This window comes from Schistocerca americana, chromosome 2 (assembly GCF_021461395.2).
Source record: "Schistocerca americana isolate TAMUIC-IGC-003095 chromosome 2, iqSchAmer2.1, whole genome shotgun sequence".
Lineage (NCBI taxonomy): Eukaryota > Metazoa > Arthropoda > Insecta > Orthoptera > Acrididae > Schistocerca > Schistocerca americana.
Genome location: NC_060120.1, coordinates 961,015,664 through 961,040,617, shown reverse-complemented (window position 1 = coordinate 961,040,617; position 24,954 = coordinate 961,015,664). Strand labels below are relative to the sequence as shown.

At 42.5% G+C, this 24,954-nt stretch overlaps 2 protein-coding genes across 2 annotated transcripts; one reads left to right on the top strand and one right to left on the bottom strand.

The window, feature by feature from the left end:
* Positions 1-7,452: 7,452 nt before the first annotated feature.
* Positions 7,453-10,789, bottom strand: LOC124596185 (proline-rich protein 2-like). The gene is made up of 2 exons (XM_047135226.1): positions 10,673-10,789; positions 7,453-7,914 (listed from the first exon to the last, which is right to left on the bottom strand). Exons 1-2 carry the CDS (start codon positions 10,709-10,711, stop codon positions 7,597-7,599), a joined length of 357 nt encoding a protein of 118 aa, XP_046991182.1. The 5' UTR covers positions 10,712-10,789; the 3' UTR covers positions 7,453-7,596.
* Positions 10,790-13,380: 2,591 nt separating this feature from the next.
* On the top strand, positions 13,381-24,681 carry LOC124594570 (proline-rich protein 2-like). The gene is made up of 2 exons (XM_047132941.1): positions 13,381-13,398; positions 24,289-24,681. Exons 1-2 carry the CDS (start codon positions 13,381-13,383, stop codon positions 24,679-24,681), a joined length of 411 nt encoding a protein of 136 aa, XP_046988897.1.
* Positions 24,682-24,954: the final 273 nt, after the last annotated feature.

The following is a 24,954-nucleotide window of genomic DNA, read 5'->3' as shown; positions in this document are numbered from 1 at the left end:
CATGATGCGCAAATTCATTCTCGACGTCCATAGTGTGGTCCATCTTTGCAACCACAACACAATGCAGCTCGGTACAGATGGGTCCAATAATATCCCGAATGGACAGCTCACCGATGGGAGTCGCATATGCCTTCAACTTGACAGTTGTCGGAGACGTGTTTGGAGGCAACCCGGTCAGGCTGAACGCCTTAGACACACTGTCCAGCGAGTGCTGCAAGGTGGAGGTTCCCTGCTGTTTTGGGGTTGCGTTATGTGAGGCCGACGTACGCCGCTGGTGGTCATGGAAAGTGCCGTAATGGAAAGCGCCGTAACGGCAGTACGATATGTGAATGGCATCCTTCGACCGACTGTACGAGTTTATGATTATGTACAGTTTTCCGCAAATGTTGTATATATGTAGTTGTTTTCATTACACAACAAATAAATATATGTAATGAAAACTGGAGTTCCATCCCACTTCCCTGGGATACGCCTGAAGTTTCTTGAAGTTTTATCGTTGTTTTTCTGCCATGCTGCGTCCCCCCTACCAAGAAATTCTGTACCCAGTCACAAATTTCATTTGATACCCCATGTGATCGTATTTTTGTTAATAGACGTAGGCGTGATAGTGAGTAGAGTGCTTTTCGGAACTGAAAAAATACTGCAGGCAAATCATTCCCACCGTCCAGGGCTTTGAGAATGACATGTGGGAAAAGCGCAAGTTGGATTTCACTCGGTCGTTGTTTTACGGGATCCATGCTTGTTGGCATGAGGAGATCATTATGTTCGAGATAACTCATTATGTTTGAGCTTCGGAATTTTGCAGAAATATTTCAGCTATGATACCACTTTTCGCAGCGTGTGATGACATGGACTGAATGTCATTCTAGCCATCACTTGACTAAGTTGTTTGACAGAGACAAGAACGTATGATCCAAGGGACCAATGACCACTGGTCGCTACCATAGGATGCCATCTATATACTTCTGTGAAACAGGCACGTGTACCGGTTTCTTTGGATCTTCGGTGTATATTCGTGTAGGTACATTCGTCGGCATACGTGGATACTGGCTGCAAAGTGTGTTGCACACAGAGGTATTTGCAAAGACGTAATAATTTTAAACATCATGCACAATGCGGCAGTTTCTCGCGCATATCAGTGTTTATAATGTTATATTTCGTATGTTATGTGTCGTACCACGATATAATAATGTAAACGCATTTAGCGGCGTATGTGGATACTGCCCGCAAAATTTTCTCTCTCAATAACACAGAAATAATAAATTTAAACATCATGCATGATGCAGCACTTTTTCACGAATCTCATTGTCTATTACGTCATTTCTCCAAAAGTTTGTTAGTTAGCTGATTATTACCCCACAGCGATTGTCGCCCGAAGGTAAGAGATATGTGTTCCAAGGTTAGTTGAAATCAGTCTAGTGGTTTAGGAGGAGATGTGGAACATACACACATGAATAGATACAGACATACATATATACATACACTGACGAGCCAAACACTATGACCACCTGCTCAATGGCTTGCTTTACCATCTTTGGAGCAAAATATGTCACTGATTCTGCGAATCAGGAATCCAACAGTTTCTTGGTAGGTTTGTGGAGGTACGTGGCATTTGATGTCTATGGACAGGTCATGTATTTCGCGTAAATAGCAGGAGGCTGATTTGCGTAAACCGTGATGACGCCCGGTGGCGACCCCGATGAGTTCAAGGCGAATTTGGTCGTAGAGATACCAACGTAGTGCTTCTCAAACCACCGTAGCACGGTTCTCGCTCAGAGACATGGAGAATTAAACTGCTCAAGGATGACATCACCGCCGGCCGGAGTGGCCGAGCGGTTCTAGGCGCTACAGTCAGGAACCGCGCAACCGCTGCAGTCGTAGGTTCGAATCCTGGTGGTCCAGTTGGTTGAGGACCCCCAGTAGGTGGACCTGTTGGTTCAGGACCTCCAGTAGGTGTGCCTGGTGGACCAGTTGGTTCAGGACCTCCAGTAGGCTGACCTGTTGGATCAGGACCTCCAGTTGATGGGCCAGGTGGGCCAGTTGGTTGTGGCCCTTCAGTTGGTCCAGGAGGGCCAGGTGGAGTCTCCTGGCTGCGGCATGCTGCCACCTGTAGTGCAATGGTGTGCTATGTAGTACATCTTGCATTCTCTTTTGGATGAGTTGATAGCAACAGTATGAATGGAGGTGTGTGATATCCTTAGGTTAGTTAGGTTTAAGTAGTTCTAAGTTCTAGGGGACTAATGACCACAGCAGTTAAGTCCCATAGTGCTCAGAGCCATTGGAACCATTTCGCCATTTGATGACATCACCGTCGGGGAAGACATCAGGCATGAAGGGACGCAGGTGGTTCGCAGTTGTCAGTGTGTCTTCGATTACTACCACAGGTCCCATGTAAACGCAGGAGAATGTCTCCCATAGCATAATACCTCTCCCACCAGCCTGCTTCCTTGGCGCGCTGCACGTTTTGAGCCGCAGTTCACGTCGATGACAGCGTTTGTGGAGACGACCATCGACCTAGTGTAGCAAAAATGTGATGCATCCGAAGAGCTGATACGTTATCTATTGACCGACGGTCGAGTCCCTATGGTCCCATGCCCACAGCAATAGTAATTCATGATGTCGTTAGGTCAACATGTGTACGCGTAGAGGTGGTCTGTTGCTGAGCTCCACGTTCATCAATGTACAATGAGTGGCGTACTCCGAAACACTTGTGCATGCGCTAGAATTGTGTTCTTTCAACACAGGTGTTACAGATCACCATCTACTATCTCTTACAAAGCAGACATACCTCCGAACCCCACTTTATGTGAAGAGTCTGAACGCCTACTGGTAGTTTCACTGCCCTTCTAATCTTTCCGTAGACGCCCACGACAGTAGCACTTGAACATTCGACCAGCAACGACGTTTTCGGGAGGCTCGTTCGCAGGCTCTGCGTAATAATAATCTGCACTTTGTCAAAGTCGCTTATCTCAATCGATTTCCCCATTTGGAGGCATCTTCGCCGTGGTGATCCCCTATAGGTGTATGCTCCTCTTACATACTTTTGTGTCCGTGTCACGTGCCCGCTATGCCAGCAGGAGTCATCCAGGGTCGCAGTGGCCAGTAGCCATGATATTTTGGCTTCACAGTGTGAGAGATTGCAGGGCAGTTTCACTTCTGACAAGTGTCATGCTGCTTAGTGTTCATAGGGAAGGTGATCCTCATTACTTGGTTCCTACATTTGATACGATCTGACTTCATTCATTTGTTGAAATGGTTGGCCGTAGTTAACGCTCTTGCTTGTGTGCTCTAGTGAAGGCATTACCTGTGTTCGAAAGAAGAGGGTACCGAGTTAATTGGCAGCAGTAAAAGTGTACGGCGGCTGAGATCCGAGGGGTGCTTTTTCCTCCGGAACCTGAGTGAAAACGTTTTCCAACAGCCAAGCCCCTGGTCTCATTGTGCAGACACACTGGGAGTCGCCGGTCGGACGGCGGCCACGTCCAAGTACACTGACTAGGGCCGTACAGTCGCCACAGCGTTGACCGGCGCATTGTAAGATCAGATGGCCGGCAATGAAGAAGAGTATCGGCCTTTGTTACGTAGAAAGCGGATGAGACGGCTGAGAGTTTTTGCGAATTCCGTGGGGCAGGGTAGTGGCGCCCAGGCGTCCAGACTCTGCTATAGAGCATATCTGTGAAGGCACGAGCCTTTACGCGAGTCTATGGCTGTTCTTTAGGAAGTTCGAAGAGGATACAACAGGGGAGATAACGATCTTTTTATGGAAGGGTGTGGTTCCATCTAATTCATGCTTTTAGCAAAGACATGGAGTAAACGTGTGAGAAAAAGGGCGCGAAGCTGAATCTTTTTTTCCGTTCTCCCAATTAATTTTTATAGATGCTGCTGTTCTTTGGAACCGTATTTTTCTTTATGGAGTAGCACTACAGATGCTTCATAGTAGCGTAGTTTTTGGGCCATACCACACATTCACATTTATGAAGTCAGATAAAGCGATTAGTTCTAGTTAGTGTGTTGTGTTCATCCCCAGCTGATCACTTTGTGAACCATAGGCCGCATATTATTGAAAGGGACTGTCCGATAAAAGTGTCTGTGTAGCAATTCTTTAGCCATGATTTGTCATGTGATGGTAAGAAAGAATAAATCAGTTGTTATTTAGATCACAACTCCTCCCAGTGCTCTGATTCACATTACCTTTGCCATTTTATTAAAGTCTTGGTTGCAATTGATAGAGCCTGGAAGCTTGCAAGTGTACATCCATTTTTATACACTACTGGCCATTAAAATTGCTATACCAAGAAGAAATGCAGATGATAAACGGGTATTCAATGGACAAATAAATTATACTAGAACTGACATGTGAGTACATTTTCAAGCAATTTGGGTGCATAGATCTTGAGAAATCAGTACCCAGAACAACTACCTCTGGCCGTAATAACGGCCTTGATACGCCTGGGCATTGAGTCAAACAGAGCCACAGTTCATCAAGAGTGGTGACTGGCGTATTGTGACGAGCCTGTTGCTCGGCCACCATTGACCAGACGTTTTCAGTTGGTGAGAGAAGTGGAGAATGTCCTGGCCAGGGCAGCAGTCAAACATTTTCTGTATCCAGAAAGGCCCGTACAGGACTTGCAACATGCGGTCGTGCATTATCCTGCTGAAATGTAGGGTTTCGCAGGGATCGAATGAAGGGTAGAGCCACGCGTGGTAACACATCTGAAATGTAACGTCCACTATTCAAAGTGCCGTCAATGCGATCAAGAGGTGACCGAGACGTGTAACCAGTGGCACCCCATGCCATCACGCCGTGTGATACGCCAGTATGGCGATGACGAATACACGCTTCCAATGTGCATTCTCCGCGATGTCGCCAAACACGGATGCGACCATCATGATGCTGTAGACGGAACCTGGATTCATCTGAAAAAATGACGTTTTGCCATTCGTGCACCCAGGTTCGTCGTTGAGTACACCATCGCAGGCGCTCATGTCTGTGACGCAGCGTCAAGCGTAACCGCAGCCATAGTCTCCGAGCTGGTAGTCCATGCTGCTGCAAATGTCGTCGAACTGTTCGTGGAGATGGTTGTTGTCTTGCAAACGTCCCCATCTGTTGACTGTGGGATCGAGACGTGGCTGCACGATCCGTTACAGCCATGCGGATAAGATGCCTGTCATCTCGACTGCTAGTTATACAAGGCCGTTGGCATCCAGCACGGCGTTCCGTATTACCCTCCTGAACCCACCGATTCCATATTCTGTTAACAGTCATTGGATCTCGACCAACGCGAGCAGCAATGTCGTCAACTGCTGTTTGTGTATGAGAAATCGGAAACTTTCCTCATGTCAGCACGTTGTAGGTGTCGCCACCGGCGCCAACCTTGTGTGAATGTTCTGAAAAGCTAATCATTTGCATATCACAGCACCTTCTTCTATTGGTTAAATTTCGCGTCTGTAGCACGTCATCTTCGTGGTGTAGCAATTTTAATGGCCACCAGTTTAAAATGTGTGAATTCTGAGCTTGAAAATAATTAGATACCTCGAACAGAATAACCTCCGTCATGACAACAGCATGGATTCTACAAAACCCAACTCCCGCGATTCACGCACGGTATTCTGAAAGCCACGTATTATGCCGGGCACTGCAGTATTTCTTGATTTCGGAAATGAATTTGAGTCGGTACTGCACCAATGTTTCTTAACGGAAGTACTAACGTGTACGACTGCATTAGATGAACAAAACTGTTCAAATGTGTGTGAATTCCTAAGGGAACAAACTGCTGAGGTCATCGGTCCCTAGGCTTACACACTACTTAAACTAACTTAGGCTAAGAACAACATACACACCCATACCCGAGGGAGGACTCTAACCTCCGAGGAGAGGGGCCGTGCAATTCGTGACTTTTTACCTCTAACCGTGCGGCCGCTCTGCGCGGCAAACGAAACAGCCATTAACCCATGAGCATAGCAACATATAAGGAAATAGAGATTATTTGGTAATAAACATAAAGCAAGTAGTTACTCTTAGTGGGAGTCATTGAGAGACAAGCCAAATTTTGATCCCGTCTCACGAAACCGTGGTGTTAAAACTTCGTAGACGCCATTTTAGTCCTTGGATGGTGATACATAGTAGAAATTCACTGAGAATATGTAACTGACGAATTGCAAGTGGCTTCAGTTACGCCATAAAAATAATCCAAGCACAATACCTGCCCATAGACAATTTTATGGTCTTATTCATAACAGTAATAAAAAATGTTTCCAATTTTCGTAAAGGATAGTGATCAGATATTGCCGACCTGTTACGGTACACAACCTACATTCTAGCCCGTATTACGTATGCAAAATAAAGCAGTGCTAGGCATCTCGAGAAATGTCAAATAATTTTCTTCGAAATGCAATTGAATCGTCTTTGCTTGATAAATGACAGAACTATCATGCTGATACAGAAAACATCTGATTACAATCTGCTATGGTATGGAATCAAGCTGTTGCCTAATTTCTTCGGTCGTTTTACGAACCAATAAGTGTGCTGATCCGAGGATAAATAACACAGACCAGCTACAGACCAGTTCGCTGACGTAGTAACAAGTTCCAGAGAATAATATATGGCAGACATCCACCAGTACCTTGCGATTTCGGTTGAGTGTCACATAAGCCAGCCTGGTTCAGCACTGAAATCTTTTGTCACTACTTCCCGCACTATTTTTTTTTCCGGCCGGAATGGCCGTGCGGTTCTAGGCGCTACAGTCTGGAGCCGAGAGATCGCTACGGTCGCAGGTTCGAATCCTGCCTCGGGCATGGATGTGTGTGCTGTCCTTAGGTTAGTTAGGTTTAATTAGTTCTAAGTTCTAGGTGACTGATGACCTTAGAAGGTAAGTCGCATAGTGCTCAGAGACATTTTTTTTTTTTTTTTTCACCTTGTGTGACATTACGACTCATTGGCTCTGAGCACTATGGGACTTAACTTCTGAGGTCATCAGTCCCTAGAACTTAGCACTACTTAAACCTAACTAACCTAAGGACATCACACACATCCATGCCCGAGGCAGGATTCGAACCGTAGCGGTCGCGCGGTTCCAGACTGTAACGCCTAGAACCGCTCGGCCACCGCGGCCGGCTTACGACTCGTTCTTATGATGTATGTTATATGCAGAGTGGCATGGAATCAAACGGGTGCCGTCTCAGGTCGGATCATTCTGTTACTGACTTCCCGAAATGTCTATATTACTCACGCTTTGTGTGTTCTGACCATATAAATCACTTTCTGAAACTACGAAATATGGAACTAAGAACTGGTTAAATTATGAACATTACTTACGACTTATCATTTTCAGGTTGTCAACAGCTACATTCGTGTGTGTGTGAATTCGTTTGTAAACAGTTTCACATTGAGTTAAAGTTTATGTTGTTTATCAAAGGGTTGCTTATTAAATTTCGCGGTAGATACAAAGGTTGATGGAGGTTTTTCATTGCTAGTTTAATAAGAAATAAATTTACAGTGAGATTACGAGAACATTTCCATCAATGAGCTGTGATACAGTAATTTACAAATGCTGTGGATGAAATCATTTGATGTTTCAGAGTTGTACTGATGCAGAATCTTCAGACCACACCACGCCAAAAACGACCGGGTCCCCCAGATGGCGGCCCTGGGGGGCCAGTAGGTTGAGGTCCACCAGTAGGCTGAGGTTCACCAGTTGGCTGCGGCCCTCCAGTTGGTTCAGGACCTCCAGTAGGTTGGCCTGTTGGGTCAGGTCCTCCAGTTGGTGGGCCAGGTGGACCAGTTGGTTCAGGGCCTCCAGTGGGTTGGCCTGTTGGGTCAGGTCCTCCAGTTGGTGGGCCAGGTGGACCAGTTGGTTGTGGCCCTTCAGTTGGTCCAGGAGGGCCAGGTGGTGTCTCTTGGCTGCGGCATGCTGATACCTACAGTAAAAAGGTGTACTGTAAAATATATCATTCATTGGGTTTCGAAAGAATCATATATAGTCAATATTGTTGGCTATCAATTGAGGTTGTAATACAAATTGGCCCCATGAGCCATGCCAGGCTTCCTGATTACATGCTCCCTGTGGTGTGTGCTCTTGTTTAATATCCATAGACCTACAATAATGCGTGTAAGGACAATTATTTTTGACATTTTCTGAATATGTCAGCAATGAAGCTGTATGGGAAAGAGAAATGGTCGCCACTCCTGGTGCCGAATTATTGGCATTATTTTGAATGTTCTTAAAGAAATCGACCACATTTGTGAAGTAGAGAAGCTGTGTAGTGCAAAACTATTTGATTAGAGCTACAATAGATTTCTGCATCGCTGGAGACACGGAAAGTTTCAATTGAAACAGCTGGCAACAACGATGTCGTGAAACATCGTTCCACTACAAAGCATCTGTATTTTAATTTGTGATGCATACTTTTACACAAACGCGAGGAAAAAGGAAATAGCTTGTCGACAACAGCGTTACTGCAGACGGAGCGCAAGCTGAGATTCGTGAGTGAAATTTGTCGTGTTTTCTTGCAAAGAAACCAGCGCTGCATTTGTGTTTATCTATTTAGGCGAAAGACAAAAATATCAAATCTGAATGGCCAATGGAGATTAGAATCGTTTTCGTCCCGAACGCGAGTTCAGAGTCTTACTTAATATCCGGGAATCCTTAGGCCATATATTTGAACTGTCTCAATGTTTGCAATTAAGGAAAGTATTATAGAAATCTAGAACCGTCTTACGTGGCAAATGGCCGAAGGACAATACCAGTTACACAGAGTGGTCAGAAAAAGTACGAAAAGCTTGTAGGCCTAAGGGTATTGCAGGATAGGTTGTGCTAAGAAATAATTATTACAAAAATTGTATATGGCTCTGAGCACTATGGGACTTAACATCTATGGTCATCAGTCCCCTAGAACTTAGAACTACTTCAACCTAACTAACCTAAGGACATCACACAACACCCAGTCATCACGAGGCAGAGAAAATCCCTGACCCCGCCGGGAATCGAACCCGGGAACCTGGGCGTGGGAAGCGAGAACACTACCGCACGACCACGAGCTGCGGAAAAAAAAAATGTATAATTTTTGCTGTTTGGGAGTTGATTAGCATTGAAGTTAGGCAATAGCCTCGTTGCGGGCGTAAATTGAAGCCGCCCGCCGGAGACGGTGTCACCAAACGTGTTCTTCGTTCCGTTTCCTAAAACCGAACAAGAGAGCACTAGAGAAACCGGTCGTGGGACGGTAGTAAGGCTCGAACCCGACACAAAGGCTGAGCTGTCTCGTGCGGTATCGTCTACGCTACGAGAACAGCTGACACAAATTGTCCTTGCGAGTCACTTTAGCTTGCGCGCGACTGGCCTGATCGGCTAACTTCAATCCTAATTTACTCTGAAGCAAAGCAACTTGTCGATTTCTTTTCTTAACAATTATTTCTCAGCACAACTTATCCCGCGCCACTTTTACAAGTTTTTGAGACTGTTCCTGACTGCACTGAATACCGAATACATACTTATAACTAGTAGATCTGGATAAAAGGAGAAAACCCTTGGTCGCGATGCTGCATCTGGCTTCTACCTATTTATACTTTTTCAAGTTAAAATCAGTTTGACTACTGCACGCACAGAGACATATAAACAATCACAATCTCTCTCATTGCCATTAGAGAAAGTGTAGTATGTATAGAGGTTGTCTCTCCTAAGAGACATCAGGTGCATTTTCTCCCGTGTTTCGGCAGATATTCGCAATTTCGTTTTTGCAATGTGCAGCTGGAACCAGCCCAAACAAATATTGCTCAAAAATGGTTCAAATTACTCTGAGCACTATGGGACTCAACTGCTGAGGTCATTAGTCCCCTAGAACTTAGAACTAGTTAAACCTAACTAACCTAAGGACATCACAAACATCCATGCCCGAGGCAGGATTCGAACCTGCGACCGTAGCGGTCTTGCGGTTCCAGACTGCAGCGCCTTTAACCGCACGGCCACTTCGGCCGGCTCCAAATATTGCTCAGCACGTCTTTCGTACGCCGTTCAGTGTCAACGGAAAGCCCCGCTTTGCTTCCCGTTACAAACAAAACGATTTTTATAGCGGAATTTGACGTGCCTGTGAGGTAGAGCGGTGGCAAATTAGGCTGGTGCGATATTCGTTTTATCGATATACATTAATAGGGACATAAAAACAGAAAGAGTAACTAGCAGTCCAGCAGTAGTGCGCTGACCCGAGCTCACTGCTACCGCTATGCAGCAGCGCTGCTCAGTCGATGCTGGAGTACTGGGTGTTCTTCGTGTTTTGCTGTCGCTGTTGGTGCATATCGATAAAACGAATATCGCACATGTGAAACGACGCTTTGAAAATAATTATGTTTGTAATGGGAAGCAAAGTCGGGCTTTCCGGTGACGCTGGGTGACACCTGAAAGACTTTTATGAGCAACGGTTTTTTGGGCCGTTTCCAGCTGCACATTGCAAAACGAAATTGAAAATATCTGCCGAAAAACCAGAGAAAATACGATTTTCACTCTTAGGAGAGACACCAGGTATATGTGTGCCTGTTCGTATTATAAACGTAAGAGAAGGAGTGCAACAAATTTACATCTTAGCATATGCTTCGTCTGAGATATGTACGTAGTTGTAAATGTGATAGAAAAGACAAATGGAGCACCAGTCACGATTTATACTTTTCTCATTCCACACTACTCACCGCAAGACACAGGAGAAGAGCTGCCACTGTCACCCTCATGTTGATGGAAGTGCTGAGGTGAGTGCGGGCTGCAGAGCTTTTATAAGGCTCGCCGCTGCGTGATGTGGTGTAGTCGAACCGAACAGAGACAGCAGTCCTTTTTGGATCTGATTGTACGAGAAGGTCACGGAAGACAGCTGCTACGAACTGTATAGCTCTCATTTGCTCCTTTGTTCATCAACGCACGCTTATTACCGGGCTTCGTGCTGCCTCAGCACGCCATGTTAGTCTGTGGTCCTATCGGAAGCTGCAGTTGCTCTCATTAGCGCACAGACTGTAACATCAGGTTTTATCGGGTGACATTGTATTCTACACCTCTCAGCGTACGGTTTTACATTTCAATAAAAGCTTCTGATTACGTGAATCTTCGGTGCAGTGTGTCTCACAAATAACATCCGATTTACATTGTTCCATTCATGCAAGTTCTTCGTTCCAGATATTGAAAAGATTATGGTCTTTCCTCTTAGCCTTTCACTAAGACAAGCTTACAGTTTTCTTTCAAGAAGGATACAACTGGCGCCCCCGGCTCTCCTAAGGACCATATCTTTATCTGTTGCAGAATTTCTTCCACAGCTGAATCACTGTTCACACTTTTCAGTTTGTCGCATGTGTCCTTAATAGTTAAATTTTAGAGATATGGTTCGGGAATACTGATGGACTCTAACCTCGTAATATGCCATTTGCTCAAACATAATTTTTGTTTGTTGTTCTGCGAACGTTTCTATCCTGTCTTTTGTTCGTTGGAGACATTTCTTTGTGAGCCTTCCAGGTTCATCCTTCAACTTACAACAGCAAGAAAATCTTAAAAACATAACAAGTTTAGCTTCAACCGTACACTGACACTTAGTTCATCGAAACGGAATGAGAAAAAAACTTTGATTTAAGGAGCTACAGTTTTTTCACAATAACGCCCAGACATGAGATAGACATTTGTAATACTAACTTCGATATATAGAGGTGCACTTGTTGACACACTGCTGTTACAGCTGCGCGATATGTGCTCCATACATAAGCAACTAGTGTACTAAAGGAGGAATCTCGACTGTTCTCCAGGCTTTAGGATGGTAAGAGGCGGACCAATAAGTTACTCGATACTGAAAGAAAAACCCTTACGTCGGTTTGAAAATAATTTGGAAAGGTGACCTATGACTCAAAGTTCATCGTTTAAATGCTCGTATCAGAACTAATTACCATATCAAAAGATAAAAGTAAATGCAATGGGTCAGTGAGATCTTATTATAAGCCAAATATTCTCTGACAAAAACATAACTGTAAATATGAGAAGCTTAAATGCTCAAGTACTTTTTAAACTTTTTGGTCAATATCACTTTCTTTCACTACCTTTCTGCAGAATGTGTATGGTGTTTGAGTTTTTACAACAGGTGTACTGCTATCAAGGAAAGGGCGTTAACATATTGACCATTTACGTATAAATGACAGTTTATAGTTTATTAAAATGGAACGAACATACACAAACGCTGTTTTGCTCTATTTTTTTCCATTTCTCTTATCTTTTTTTAGTATATAACATCTTTTATTACAATGAAACATACAATATGCTACAAAATATGAAGCTGATTACTTTTTACATCCGATATTTGTATTTTAAGCATGGTCTGCTCATATAATTGAGTATGTAATCATTATCTATGTCCTACAGTTCCCTATTACGAATATCACTTGTTTCCATACTTATCGAGCACGTGCTGTAACTGCTTCTTATACTCCGTAGATATGCCATGTATGCAATTCATTATGTGCTTTGCATTTTTTACTTTCACAATAATACTCATTACGTATGCCATCCTGAGGAAGTTCGTTGCCTTTGAAGTGTAATGCTTCACGTAGAATGTTGGTGACTATCTTCGATGTTTTTATTAATATCGATAAATGTAGCCCGCTAAGAAATATCAAATCTAAGTGCTGTACATCAGTCCACTCTTCTGCACTATAGACTGTATCCAGTCCCTTAATATGAGGAAGCCGAAGTCTCTGTCGCGTAAGAGACATAAATGTCCATGTGTGCCGTCCGCTGTGGCCGAGCGGTTCTAGGTGCTTCAGTCCGGATCCGCACTGCTGCTACGGTCGAGGTTCGAATCCTGCCTCGGACATGGATGTGTGTGATGCCCTTAGGTTACTTAGGTTTAAGTAGTTCTAATTCTAGGGGGCTGGTGACCTCAGATGTTAAGTTCCATAGTGCGCTAACCGTTTGTCCATGAGTTGTACGCAAATGACATTGACTCACGCCGATAGCTCTGTACCAACAAATGAAACAGCTTCACAATGGTGTTGTTTCAGTTACAATTTGTTGATGTTAAGGGAGATTTGATTCTAATCAAGTCTTTTCTAATGAAGTCTCTCATTTCAGCGTCTTCTTACCTATTAGTTCATGAAAGGAATACAAGAAGGCTCAGCCATCACATACCTGATTAATACAAATCACATACAGCTGCCACTTGCAGCAATAAATCATTTCAGTTATCCAGACACGACTAACCTTGTACAGCACAATATACTGAGACATTAGAGGCCTAGTCTTACCCTCACTGTTATCTGTGCCCCGAGTGGATCCCTGAAGACGGCTGTCATAAGGGACTGTTGATTTTACGCTTGTCCTTACTCAGAACTGTGCGCTAAGCTTTCGGTAACCGTTAGTCTGTTTAACCAAGATGATCGCAGCACCTACTGTATGTGAACTCGGTGGGTTCGATATTCAACATCGTACGCTTGTTTTTCCCATTGTGGTCTTACGCAGCTTTTCTCTTTCTCTCTCCCTCTCTTTCATTATTATTTTTCCTTGTTTAAAAGAAGTTTCCTTTTGTGGATCTTAATTTCTTCTCTTCTTGGTGCTTTTGCTAACACTTAGTACTTGTATAAGAAATAACATCTAATGCATCCATCTGGATGGCTAACCTATTAAAGGGTGTGCAAGAAAAGATAAAGTAAAAAATACACACAACCATCTACCGACGAAAAAAAGTGTATCCGTTAAATGAGAAAATACTGGACAAATTTACCTGAATTTTTCTGTGGAGGAAAACACTTTATCACTTGCACCACAAGACTGAGAACTCTCAAAAACTAAGTGCTTTAGAGTATCAAGTACTCAGAAAGATTTAATGACCTCAAACTTGACGAATACAGACAAAGTCAAGTGGGAAACTATATACATTCTCAGAAACTCAAGATGTTTTAAAGTTATTGCTGTTCAGATATGTGGCATTTGATGGATGAAATAGAATTGCCTTACGGAAAAATCAGGAAATATTTATCTTTATGAGACGTATGTGGACAATATTTTTTCATCACGCGACTTTTCAGAAACATTTTTATTCAGACTACACATACTAATGAAAACGGAACTAATGTTTACTCCCGAGGCCTTTTCTCTATCTTCTATCACCTTATGAAAGTATACTCTCCCTCATATGTCTCCTCGACTTCTTGTCTGAAAAACACAGCAAAGACACTCCATCCCATTAGAGCAAAATAGGCTTTGTCCCACTTCATCCATTCAATTGTTTTCTCTATTTTTTGAGTAGCAAGAACTCGGCTCGGGAAAGATCTCCCTCAAAAAGACCGTGACGTATCTATAGATACAACAATACTCTCTACTTTGTCGTATACGCATTCATTATCTCGTTACAACTATATATCCTTCACATCAACAAGACGTCCTCAGTCACAAACGTCCTTAGATGGTGCAGTCTGCCTAAATTTCTGTATCACTGAATTCGCTAGGTCACATAATATTCCTTTTGTCCATCTGTAAGTACATTTTGTATCTGCTTCTATCGGTATTACTTCTATTATTATTTGGAAATAAACCCATTAGGGCTACAAAAAGTACTTATAGGTCGGCATTTGCCTTCCCTTGTTCCCATATTTCTTTCATTCTCTTCCTATGGGCGTCCTTTCTCTCTTCACAACATGTTGTTCCAGTATTCTTTTCGGCTTTTCGTGTACGTCAATTTGCCGTTTGTGAGTATTGAATCTGAAGATTTTGAGCAGTATTTTCTGGCAATTTTGGGATCAGTTTTGATCAATAAATTTTACCTTGCCCATTTTGGCTTTGCGCCTGCTGTCAAAAAGCTGAGTATTTGTTTTGTTTGTCTGGGTGCATTTTTTTCAATATGTCTACAGAATCTTAATCTGCCGGTTTCTAATGTCACTACAGATGTTTGTGTATTATTTGATTTTCTGATTGCATCTGTGTAATATAGTTCCCCTACAAGTTTTGGGCGTAAAAATTATCTTAGGATTTTGCGCTCCTTTTCCTCAGTGGCTTTATTGACCGTTTTCCTGTTCAAACATAATGTTTCTGATACACAAAAGCATTGCTATTATTAGTGTTATTATTACTGTGGTCCGTAGCAGGGAAAGCAACAGTAGTAGTATTACCATTAACGCTATTAGTTCGTAGTCAGTTTATTGTCATTACATAGACTCATTTATTTTTAATTATATTAATACCATTTTATTACTTTTGGCATATTAAAAATGTAGGAAGGGATCAGAAAGGCCTAATATGATGAGTTTAAATAAACAAGTAAATAAGTTGGAGACGTTGCACAAACCTGGACAACAAAGATGGGGAAAGGAACTGGTTGTGTGCTGTCGATGGGAACCCTGCCGGTGGTTAAGGAAACCACAGAGCAGCGACAAGCGAGGAGCTTAAACGAGGGCGCTCCTCTTTGGAGGTCGCATGGCTTTACCTCTATGACACCTCGTTATGTTCAGCTCATACTGCAATCGATGAAGCTAATTACATTACTGTACGGGCGGCTGTCGCGCATAGGAACGTCTGTATTTCCCATTTTTCCTGAATATGGACCCGTCCGTACTAGAACATATCTTTCCTAGGGTGATCCCCCACATGTGCATGTTCCTCTTACGAACCTTTGTTTCCACGTCACATGCAGGCTATGCCACCAGGAACCTTCCAACGTCACAGTGGGCAGTATCCATGATGTTTTGGCCTATCAGTGTGAGAGATTGCAGGGCACTCTCACTTTTGACACAGTGTCATGCTACTTAGTGTTTATAGGAAAGGTGATCATTATTCCTTGGTTGCTACATTTGATACGATCTGACTTCATTGATGTGATGAAATGGGTGGCAGTATTTAACGCTCTTACTATTGTGCTCCTTCCCCCCCATGAACCATGGACCTTGCCGTTGGTGGTTAGGCTTGCGTGCCTCAACGATACAGATAGCCGTACCGTAGGTGCAACCACAATGGAGGGGTATCTGCTGAGAGGCCAGACAAACGTGTGGTTCCTGAAGAGGGGTAGCAGCCTTTTCAGTAGTTGCAAGGGCAACAGTCTGCTCCTGTAACACTAACCAATACGGCCTTGCTGTTGTGGCACTGCGAACGGCTGAAAGCAAGGGGAAACTACAGCCGTAATTTATACCGAGGGCATGCAGCTTTACTGTATGATTAAATGATGATGGCGTCCTCTTGGGTAAAATATTCCGGAGGTAAAATAGTCCCCCATTCGGATCTCCGGGCGGGGACTACTCAAGAGGATGTCGTTATCTGGAGAAAGAAAACTGGCGTTCTACGGATCGGAGCGTGGAATGTCAGATCCCTTAATCGGGCAGGTAGGTTAGAAAATTTAAATAGGGAAATGGATAGGTTAAAGTTAGATATAGTGGGAATTAATGAAGTTCGGTGGCAGGAGGAACAAGACTTTTGGTCAGGTGAATACAGGGTTATAAATACAAAATCAAATAGGGTTAATGCAGGAATAGGTTTAATAATGAATAGGAAAATAGGAATGCGGGTAAGCTACTACAAACAGCATAGTGAACGCATTGTTGTGGCCAAGATAGACACGAAGCCCACGCCTACTACAGTAGTACAAGTTTATATGGCAACTAGCTCCGCAGATGACGAAGAAATTGATAAAATGTATGATGAGATAAAAGAAATTATTCAGGTAGTGAAGGGAGAAGAAAATTTAATAGTCATGGGTGACTGGACTTCGGGAGTAGGAAAAGGGAGAGAAGGAAACATAGTAGGTGAATATGGATTGGGGCTAAGAAATGAAAGAGGAAGCCGCCTGGTAGAATTATGCACAGAGCATAACTTAATCATAGCTAACACTTGGTTCAAGAACCATAAAAGAAGGTTGTATATATGGAAGAATCCTGGAGATGCTAGAAGGTATCAGATAGATTATATAATTGCAAGACAGAGATTTAGGAACCAGGTTTTAAATTGTAAGACATTTCCAGGGGCAGATGTGGACTCTGACCACAATCTATTGGTTATGAGCTGTAGATTAAAACTGAAGAAACTGCAAAAAGGTGGGAATTTAAGGAGATGGGACCTGGATGAACTGAAAGAACCAGAGGTTGTACAGAGTTACAGGGAGAGCATTAGGGAATAATTGACAGGAATGGGGGAAAGAAATACAATAGTAGAAGAATGGGTAGCTTTGAGGGATGCAATAGTGGTGAAGGCAGCAGAGGATGAAATAGATAAAAAGACGAGGGCTAGTAGAAACCCTTGGGTAACAGAAGAAATATTGAATTTAACTGATGAAAGGAGAAAATATAAAAATGCAGTAAATGAAGCAGGCAAAAAGGAATACAAATGTCTCAAAAATGAGATCGACAGAAAGTGCAAAATGGCAAAGCAGGCATGGCTAGAGGACAAATGTAAGGATGTAGAGGCCTATCTCACTGGGGGTGAGATAGATACTGCCTCCTTTGGAGAAAGGAGAACCACTTGCAAGAATATCAAGAGATCAGATGGGAACCCAATTCTAAGCAAAGAAGCGAAATCAGAAAGGTGGAAGGAGTGTATAGAGGGTCTATACAAGGGCGATGTACTTGAGGACAATATTATGGAACTGGAAGAGGTGGTAGATGAAGATGAAATGGGAGATATGATACTGCGTGAAGAGTTTGACAAAGCACTGAAAGACCTGAGTCGAAACAAGGCCCCCGGAGTAGACACCATTCCATTAGAACTACTGACAGCCTTGGAAGAGCCAGTCCTGACAAAACTCTACCATCTGGTGAGCAAGATGTATGAGACAGTCGAAATACCATCAGACTTCAAGTAGAATATAATAATTCAAATCCCAAAGAAAGCAGGTGTTGGCAGATGTGAAAATTACCGAACTATCAGTTTAATAAGTCACAGCTGCAAAATACTAACACGAATTCTTTACAGACGAATGAAAAATTGATAGAAGCCGACCTCGGGGAAGATCAGTTTGGATTCAGTAGAACTGTTGGAACACGTGAGGCAATACTGACCCTACGACTCATGTTAGAAGATAGAATAAGGAAAGGCAAACCTACGTTTCTAGCATTTTCAGACTTAGAGAAAGCTTTTGACAATATTGATTGGAATACTCTCTTTCAAATTCTGAAGGTGGCAGGGGTAAAATACAGGGAGCGAAAGGCTATTTACAATTTATACAGAAAACAGATGGCAGTTATAAGAGTCGAGGGGTATGAAAGGGAAGCAGTGCTTTGGAAGGGAGTGAGACAGGGATGTAGCCTACCCCCGATGTTATTCAATCTGTATATTGAGCAGGCAATAAAGGAAACAAAAGAAAAGTTCGGAGTAGGTATTAAAATCCATGGAGAAGAGATAAAAACTTTGAGGTTCGCCGATGACATTGCAATTCTGTCAGAGACAGCAAAGGACTTGGAAGAGCAGTTGAACTGAATGCACAGTGTCTTGAAAGGAGAGTATAAGATGAACATCAACAAAAGCAAAACGAGGATTATGGAATGTAGTCGAATTAAGTCGAGTGATGCTGAGGGAATTAGATTAGGGAATGAGACACTTAAAGTAGTAAAGGAGTTTTGCTATTTGGGGAGCAAAATGACTGATGATGGTCGAAGTAGAGAGGATATAAAACGTAGACTGGCAATGGCAAGAAAAGCGTTTCTGAAGAAGAAAAATTTGTTAACATCGAGTATAGATGTAAATGTCAGGAATTAGTTTCTGAAAGTATTTGTATGGAGTGTAGCCATGTATGGAAGTGAAACGTGGACGATAAATAGTTTAGACAAGAAGGGAATATAAGCTTTCGAAGTGTTGTGCTACAGAAAAAAGCTGAAGATAAGATGGGAAGATCACATAACTAATGAGGAGGTATTGAATAGAATTGGGGAGAAGAGGAGCTTGTGGCACAACTTGACTAGAAGAAGGAATCGGTTGGTAGGACATGTTCTGACACATCGAGGGATCACCAATTTAGCATTGGAGGGCAGCGTGGAGGGTAAAAATCGTAGAGGGAGACCAAGAGATGAATACACTAAGTATATTCAGAAGGATGTAGGCTGCAGTAGGTACTTGAAAATGAAGAAGCTTGCACAGGATAGAGTAGCATGGAGGGCTGCATCAAACGAGTCTCAGGACTAAAGACCACAACAACAACAACGGACAAAATCACTTTCTTTCATTATGTTTCTGGTTAATGTGTATGGTGTTTAAGTCTTTTCAACAGTTGTACTGCTATCAAGGAAACGGCGTTAAAAGATTGACCACTTACGTACAAATGACAGTTTATAGTTTTTTAAAATGGGAAGAACATACAAAAACGCTGTTTTGCTCTAATTTTTTCCAATTTCTCTTCTCTTTTGTTAATATATGACATCTCTTTGTATAATGAAAACACACGATATGCTACCAAAATATGTAGCTGACTACTTTTTACATCTGCTATTTGTATTTTAAGCGTGGTCTGCTCATATGTCTGGTACTTTCACGATCATCACTTGGTTCCATAATTACCGAGTATGTGCTGGATCTGCTTCTTATACTCTGTAGATATGGCGTGTATGAATTTCATTATGTGCTTTGCAATTTTTTAATTTTACCATGATACTCATTACGTGTGCCATCCTGAGGAAGTTCATTGCTTTTGAAGTGGAACGCTTCACAGAGAATATTGGTGACTATCTTCGTTGTTTTTGTTAATATCGATAAAGGTAGTCCGCTAAGAAACATCAAATCTAAGTATTGTACATCAGTGCACATACAGCTACCACTTGCAGCAATAAATCGTTTCAGTTATCCAGAAACGACGCACTTTATACAGCACAATATGATGAGACATTAGAGGCCTAGTCTTACTCTACTGATATCTGTGCCCTGAGTGGATCCCAGAAGACGGCTGTCATAAAGGACTGTTGATTTTACGCGTGTCCTTATTCAGAACTTTGCGCAAAGCTTTCTGTAACCGTTAGTCTGTTTAACCAAGATGAACGCAGCACCCACTATATGTGAACTAGGTGGGTTCGATAGTCAACATCGTACTTTGTTTTTCCCATTGTGGTCTTCCACAGCTTTTCTCTCTCTCTCTCTCGTTCATTATTAATTTTCTTTTTAAACAAAGTTTTCTCTTGTGGATCTTAATTTCTTCTCCTCTTGGCGCTTTTACTATCACTTTTCACTTGTACAAGAAATAACAAGTAATGCATCCATCTGGATGGATGAACTATTAAAGGGTGTGCAAGAAAAGATAAAGTAAAAAATACACAAACGTCCACCGACGAAAAATAGTGTACCCATTAAATGAGAAAATACTGGACAAATTTACCCGAATTTTCACTTTTATCACTTTGCACTACAAGATGGAGAACTCTCAATACTTTTAGAGTATCATCTTAAGTGCTCAGAAATATTTAATGACCTTAAACTTGACGAATATAGACAAAGTGAAAGGCAGTGTCCATGAAGTGGGAAACTATATACATTCTCGGAAACTCACTGGTGCCGGCGGAGGTTCGTGTCCTCCCTCGGGCATTATTCCTTATCCTTAGGATAATTTAGGTAAAGTAGTGTGTAAGCTTAGGGACTGATAACCATAACAGTTAAGTCCCATAGGATTTCTCACACATTTGAAGATTTTTCGGTTCAAAAGCTTTTTAAGGTTCAATGCAAACATATTATCCACGAGTTTTTCCAAACAGCTTGCTCATAAGGACGTAGAAGTAAATGATAAATTAAGTTCTGGACTAGATGTAAGTGATTCTCTCAACACCGCTATGTCGGAGCAAGACAACTGCAGCGAATCCATAAAATCCAAATTAATTCAAATCAAACTCGCTGTAAATGAAGATTTGCCGGAATGACGTGAAAGGGTAAATGCACAAATAATAAACTTGCACAAGCATTGTCTACAGTCAAGGGTATGGTTCAAGACACCACAACGATTGCTAACAGAGTACCACGACAGTTACGGCATCCTAAAGCCGCAAATCACATCCCATATGGTAACGAAACAAATTTCAATAACTTATCGCAAAATCGTATACCATATGAAGTAGCGACAGCACCATCACTCTCTTCTGTGCTGTTCGACGGAAGTTTCCTCAAACATAGACAAATCCAAGTCATTATACCCAGCGAAAATACTCCAAATGATATTGTGTTCATACGAGCTTTGAAAGATGTGTTATCACAGTGTTGGGATGAACAACAAAAATTTCGTTTCACAAGTTGATACATACGAGATGCGTAGCATCGTGGACCACTGGCACAGTAGAACTCTGTCAAAGCTAAGAGCAGCTTGAAAGAGCATTGTTATCTGAATATTGATCAAGAGGCAATGAAGAGATCTTAAGGCAAAGAGAACTTTAGTCGTTGTATTTCCATAAGAAACAGGGTAGTCTCCACGGATACACAGGAATATTTACACGAAACTCGTGCTGGGGGAGCTGGTTTCTCTCAAAGATGTGTTAACAATTCTGAAAGCGAACTTACCTTTCGATATTCGTGAGACACTTGTGCATTTGCCTGAAGAGGATCTAGAATATTTTACGTCTGTTCTGGATTCATGACGACATTAAGGTCTATAACCACAACAATAATGGCCACTATAGCGCTCTGCATTCAGTGAGGATATGAAGGTACATAACCACAACAACAACGGACACAATAGTGCCCCGCATTCAAGTCAGCCGCGTCCGCCAAACCATGGCACCGGGCGTCCTAATGGCTACCGTGCCACTCCTGTGACGCCACCTTCTACGTCACGCAGGTATTATGCGCGCCACTCAGACCACAGCCCACTGAATTCGAATAGTAATAACAGCAGAAAGTACAATAACAATTTGTACCACGCTGTTTACGAAGGTAAGGGGACTAGACAAAATTTTTGAAATAACAACAACAGTTACTGAAATCCAAGCAAAGAAAATCAGAACCTAGGAAATGTAGTCAATGCCTACCCGCAGACTAGTTACATACGACGTGCACTAATGCTAGTTGGCAAAGTCGAGGACATTCGGTAAACATTGTTGAAGTTACCAATTAACCACCTCCAACTACCTGTAATGAAGTTTCATCAATGTAATTCTGACCTCATTAAGTCCTCCGATGATGAACGCATCAAGTATTGGGGCCACTCAAGACAGTCACATAGATCTGTTAAGGAATACTGACAGATCTGATGTCAGAGATGACTTAATTAGCTTCAACCTAAAAATACCAACCAAACACTGGTTTTTAGTGCAAGCCTCAATACGAAATAGTATTGGGTACAGGTGCCTCTATTAATTTCTTCTCACAGAACTTGTGAATTGACATGTGTAGTAGGAAAATAAGCGACAGTATCTACCAACAGAAAATATATGTGTTGTTCGTCGAGAGGACTGATTTCGAGATTAAAACTGGGGAGACAGACATCAAAGAAAAAACTTTTTGGTCATTGATTGCCAGCGAAACGGTTGTAAAAACTGTTTCGAAAAACACCAAATGTTTCGAAGATTGCATTTCTAACACAGATGTAGCAGCTACGAAATCACCTCTTCCCTAAGTTTAAATTATAATGTTAAGAAAATTGGACGCCTAGGAATAGACTTGCGACGATGAACAAAGCAGCGTACGCTAGCTATTCAGTTTAGCAAAGCTGTATTCCGTGTCCTTGTTATACAACAAACTCTTTCACTGTGTCAGTTGGACTGTGGACTCCATATGGTTCCTTTGTTGACGAGTCACGACTGTTACTCGTCACGCAGTGGCAGCTCTCCTTCTGTGCTTTGTGGTAAGTAGTAATGGCTGAAGAATTAAAAAAAAGTACGAATAGTAATTGGCGTTCCAAATGGCTAGTCCGCAGCTCGTGGTCGTGCGGTAGCGTTCTCGCTTCCCCCGCCCGGGTTCCCGGTTCAAAAATGGTTCAAATGGCTCTGAGCACTATGGGACTTAACAGCTGAGGTCATCAGTCCCCTAGAACTTAGAACTACTTAAACCTAACTAACCTAAGGACATCACACACATCCATGCCCGAGGCAGGATTCGAACCTGCGACCGTAGCAGTCGCGCGGTTCCGGACTGCGCGCCTAGAACCGCTAGACCACCGCGGCCGGCCCGGGTTCCCGGGTTCGATTCCCGGCGGGGTCAGGGATTTTCTCTGCCTCGTGATGACTGGGTGTTGTGTGATGTCCTTAGGTTAGTTAGGTTTAAGTAGTTCTAAGTTCTAGGGGACTGATGACCATAGATGTTAAGTCCCATAATGCTCAGAGCCATTTGAACCATTTTTGAACCATCGAAATGGCTATACTAATACCTTGACGACTACGTTCCATTTCGTAGATGACGTCATATATGAAGTTGTAAAATTTGGTGTACTAATTCTTTTGTGTTCATAACAATGCATTCTCTAAGTTCTGTGAGAGAATGCGTTTACTTGTATCTCTCTATGGTAACTGTAGTCAAACTCGGCTTCATGATGACAAAGCGCAGAGAATACTCAAGAGTCCAGTATAGCCATGGAAATTTCGCTGAGAACCATGGCTAAGCCTAATAGGTACATGTTCGTTGAATAATTGGCGCCTTACTGCGACTGCCTGCTAGACTCTAATTTTATATACTTCAGTTACACTTTAGTGTGATGTCACATTCAAGACTATCGCTGGTAACTTGCTTAATTCTTTTTACATGTCCTCCTAAATAACTTAAGTGAAATGAATTTGCTAAAAAAATTCAAGTTTTAGTTCGTACTCTAATAAACTTGTCCTTGATGATTTTTTAAACCCTAAAATTTTTCCGTTTCCGTTGTATGTGTGATCACTGAGAAATTCTTATACAGGGTAAACTTATATCTTTGTTGGTCATAGTTTTAGCATATGGTTATGGACCACTGTCAAGTGTGCAGAGATATATAATTCTAATAGAACAGGTTTTAACTTCGCTTATTATTAACTATGTCATAGATAATTATATAGCATTAAATATATACTAGTTTGCAACTGATAATGCTTCTAATGGGATTCATGGAAACCACGAATCTTCTGTCTTTGTTACTTCTCTAATTAATTTAGTACGGGATGTTAGGAGCTCTGGTTATCATTTATTGTGTATCTCAAGTATGGAAGATGTCATTTTCATTATCAGCTTAAGCTTACCTTCCTAAAATGTCACAGAGAGGTTCAAAGGTCTTCAAAAGGAACACACTTCACTGTAAATTAACCTACAAAGATGTGCTTACGCAACAATCTTATTTACCTTACTTGATACCTAAGAATAGCGCGTTCTTAGTAACTGGCAGGTAGTCTTTTGAAATATTGGAATGTATGACATGCATAACATTGTGTCACCATAGGTGACAGCATGCCGCTGTCAGGAGACTCCACCTGGCCCTCCTGTGGTAACTGAAGGGCCACAGCCAACTGGCCCACCTGGCCCACCAACCGGAGGTCCTGATCCAGCAGGTCAACCTACAGGAGGTCCTGAACCAACTGGCCCACCTGGCACACTAACTGGAGGTCCTGAACGAACAGGTCTACCTACTGGAGGTCCTGAATCAACTGACCCACCAGGCCCACCAACTGGCGGTCCTGAACCAACAGGGAATCTACTGGAGGTCCTGAACCAACTGGTGAACCTCAGCCTACTGGAGGACCTCGGCCTACTGGACCACCAGGGCCACCTTCTAGGGGATCTTATGATTTTTTGCGTGGTGTGTTCTGAGGATTCTGCATTAGTACTACTTTAAGATATCAGCAGTTTTCGTCCATGCCACTTGTGATGAACAGTTTCAGAATTTACCGATGAAAATCATTATAAATCATTGTACATCTCACTGTAAATTTCCTTCTCATTAAAGTAGCAGTAAAAATCTCCATCAGTATTAAGTATTTTCATGTCCTGTGAACTGTACAAAGAACCCTTTTGGTAAATAACAAAAGCTGTAACTACTAAGGGTCCAGTGTTAGTTTTGGCTTAGTTTCATTGATGCCAGGACTCCCTCCCCCTCCTCTCCAGGCAG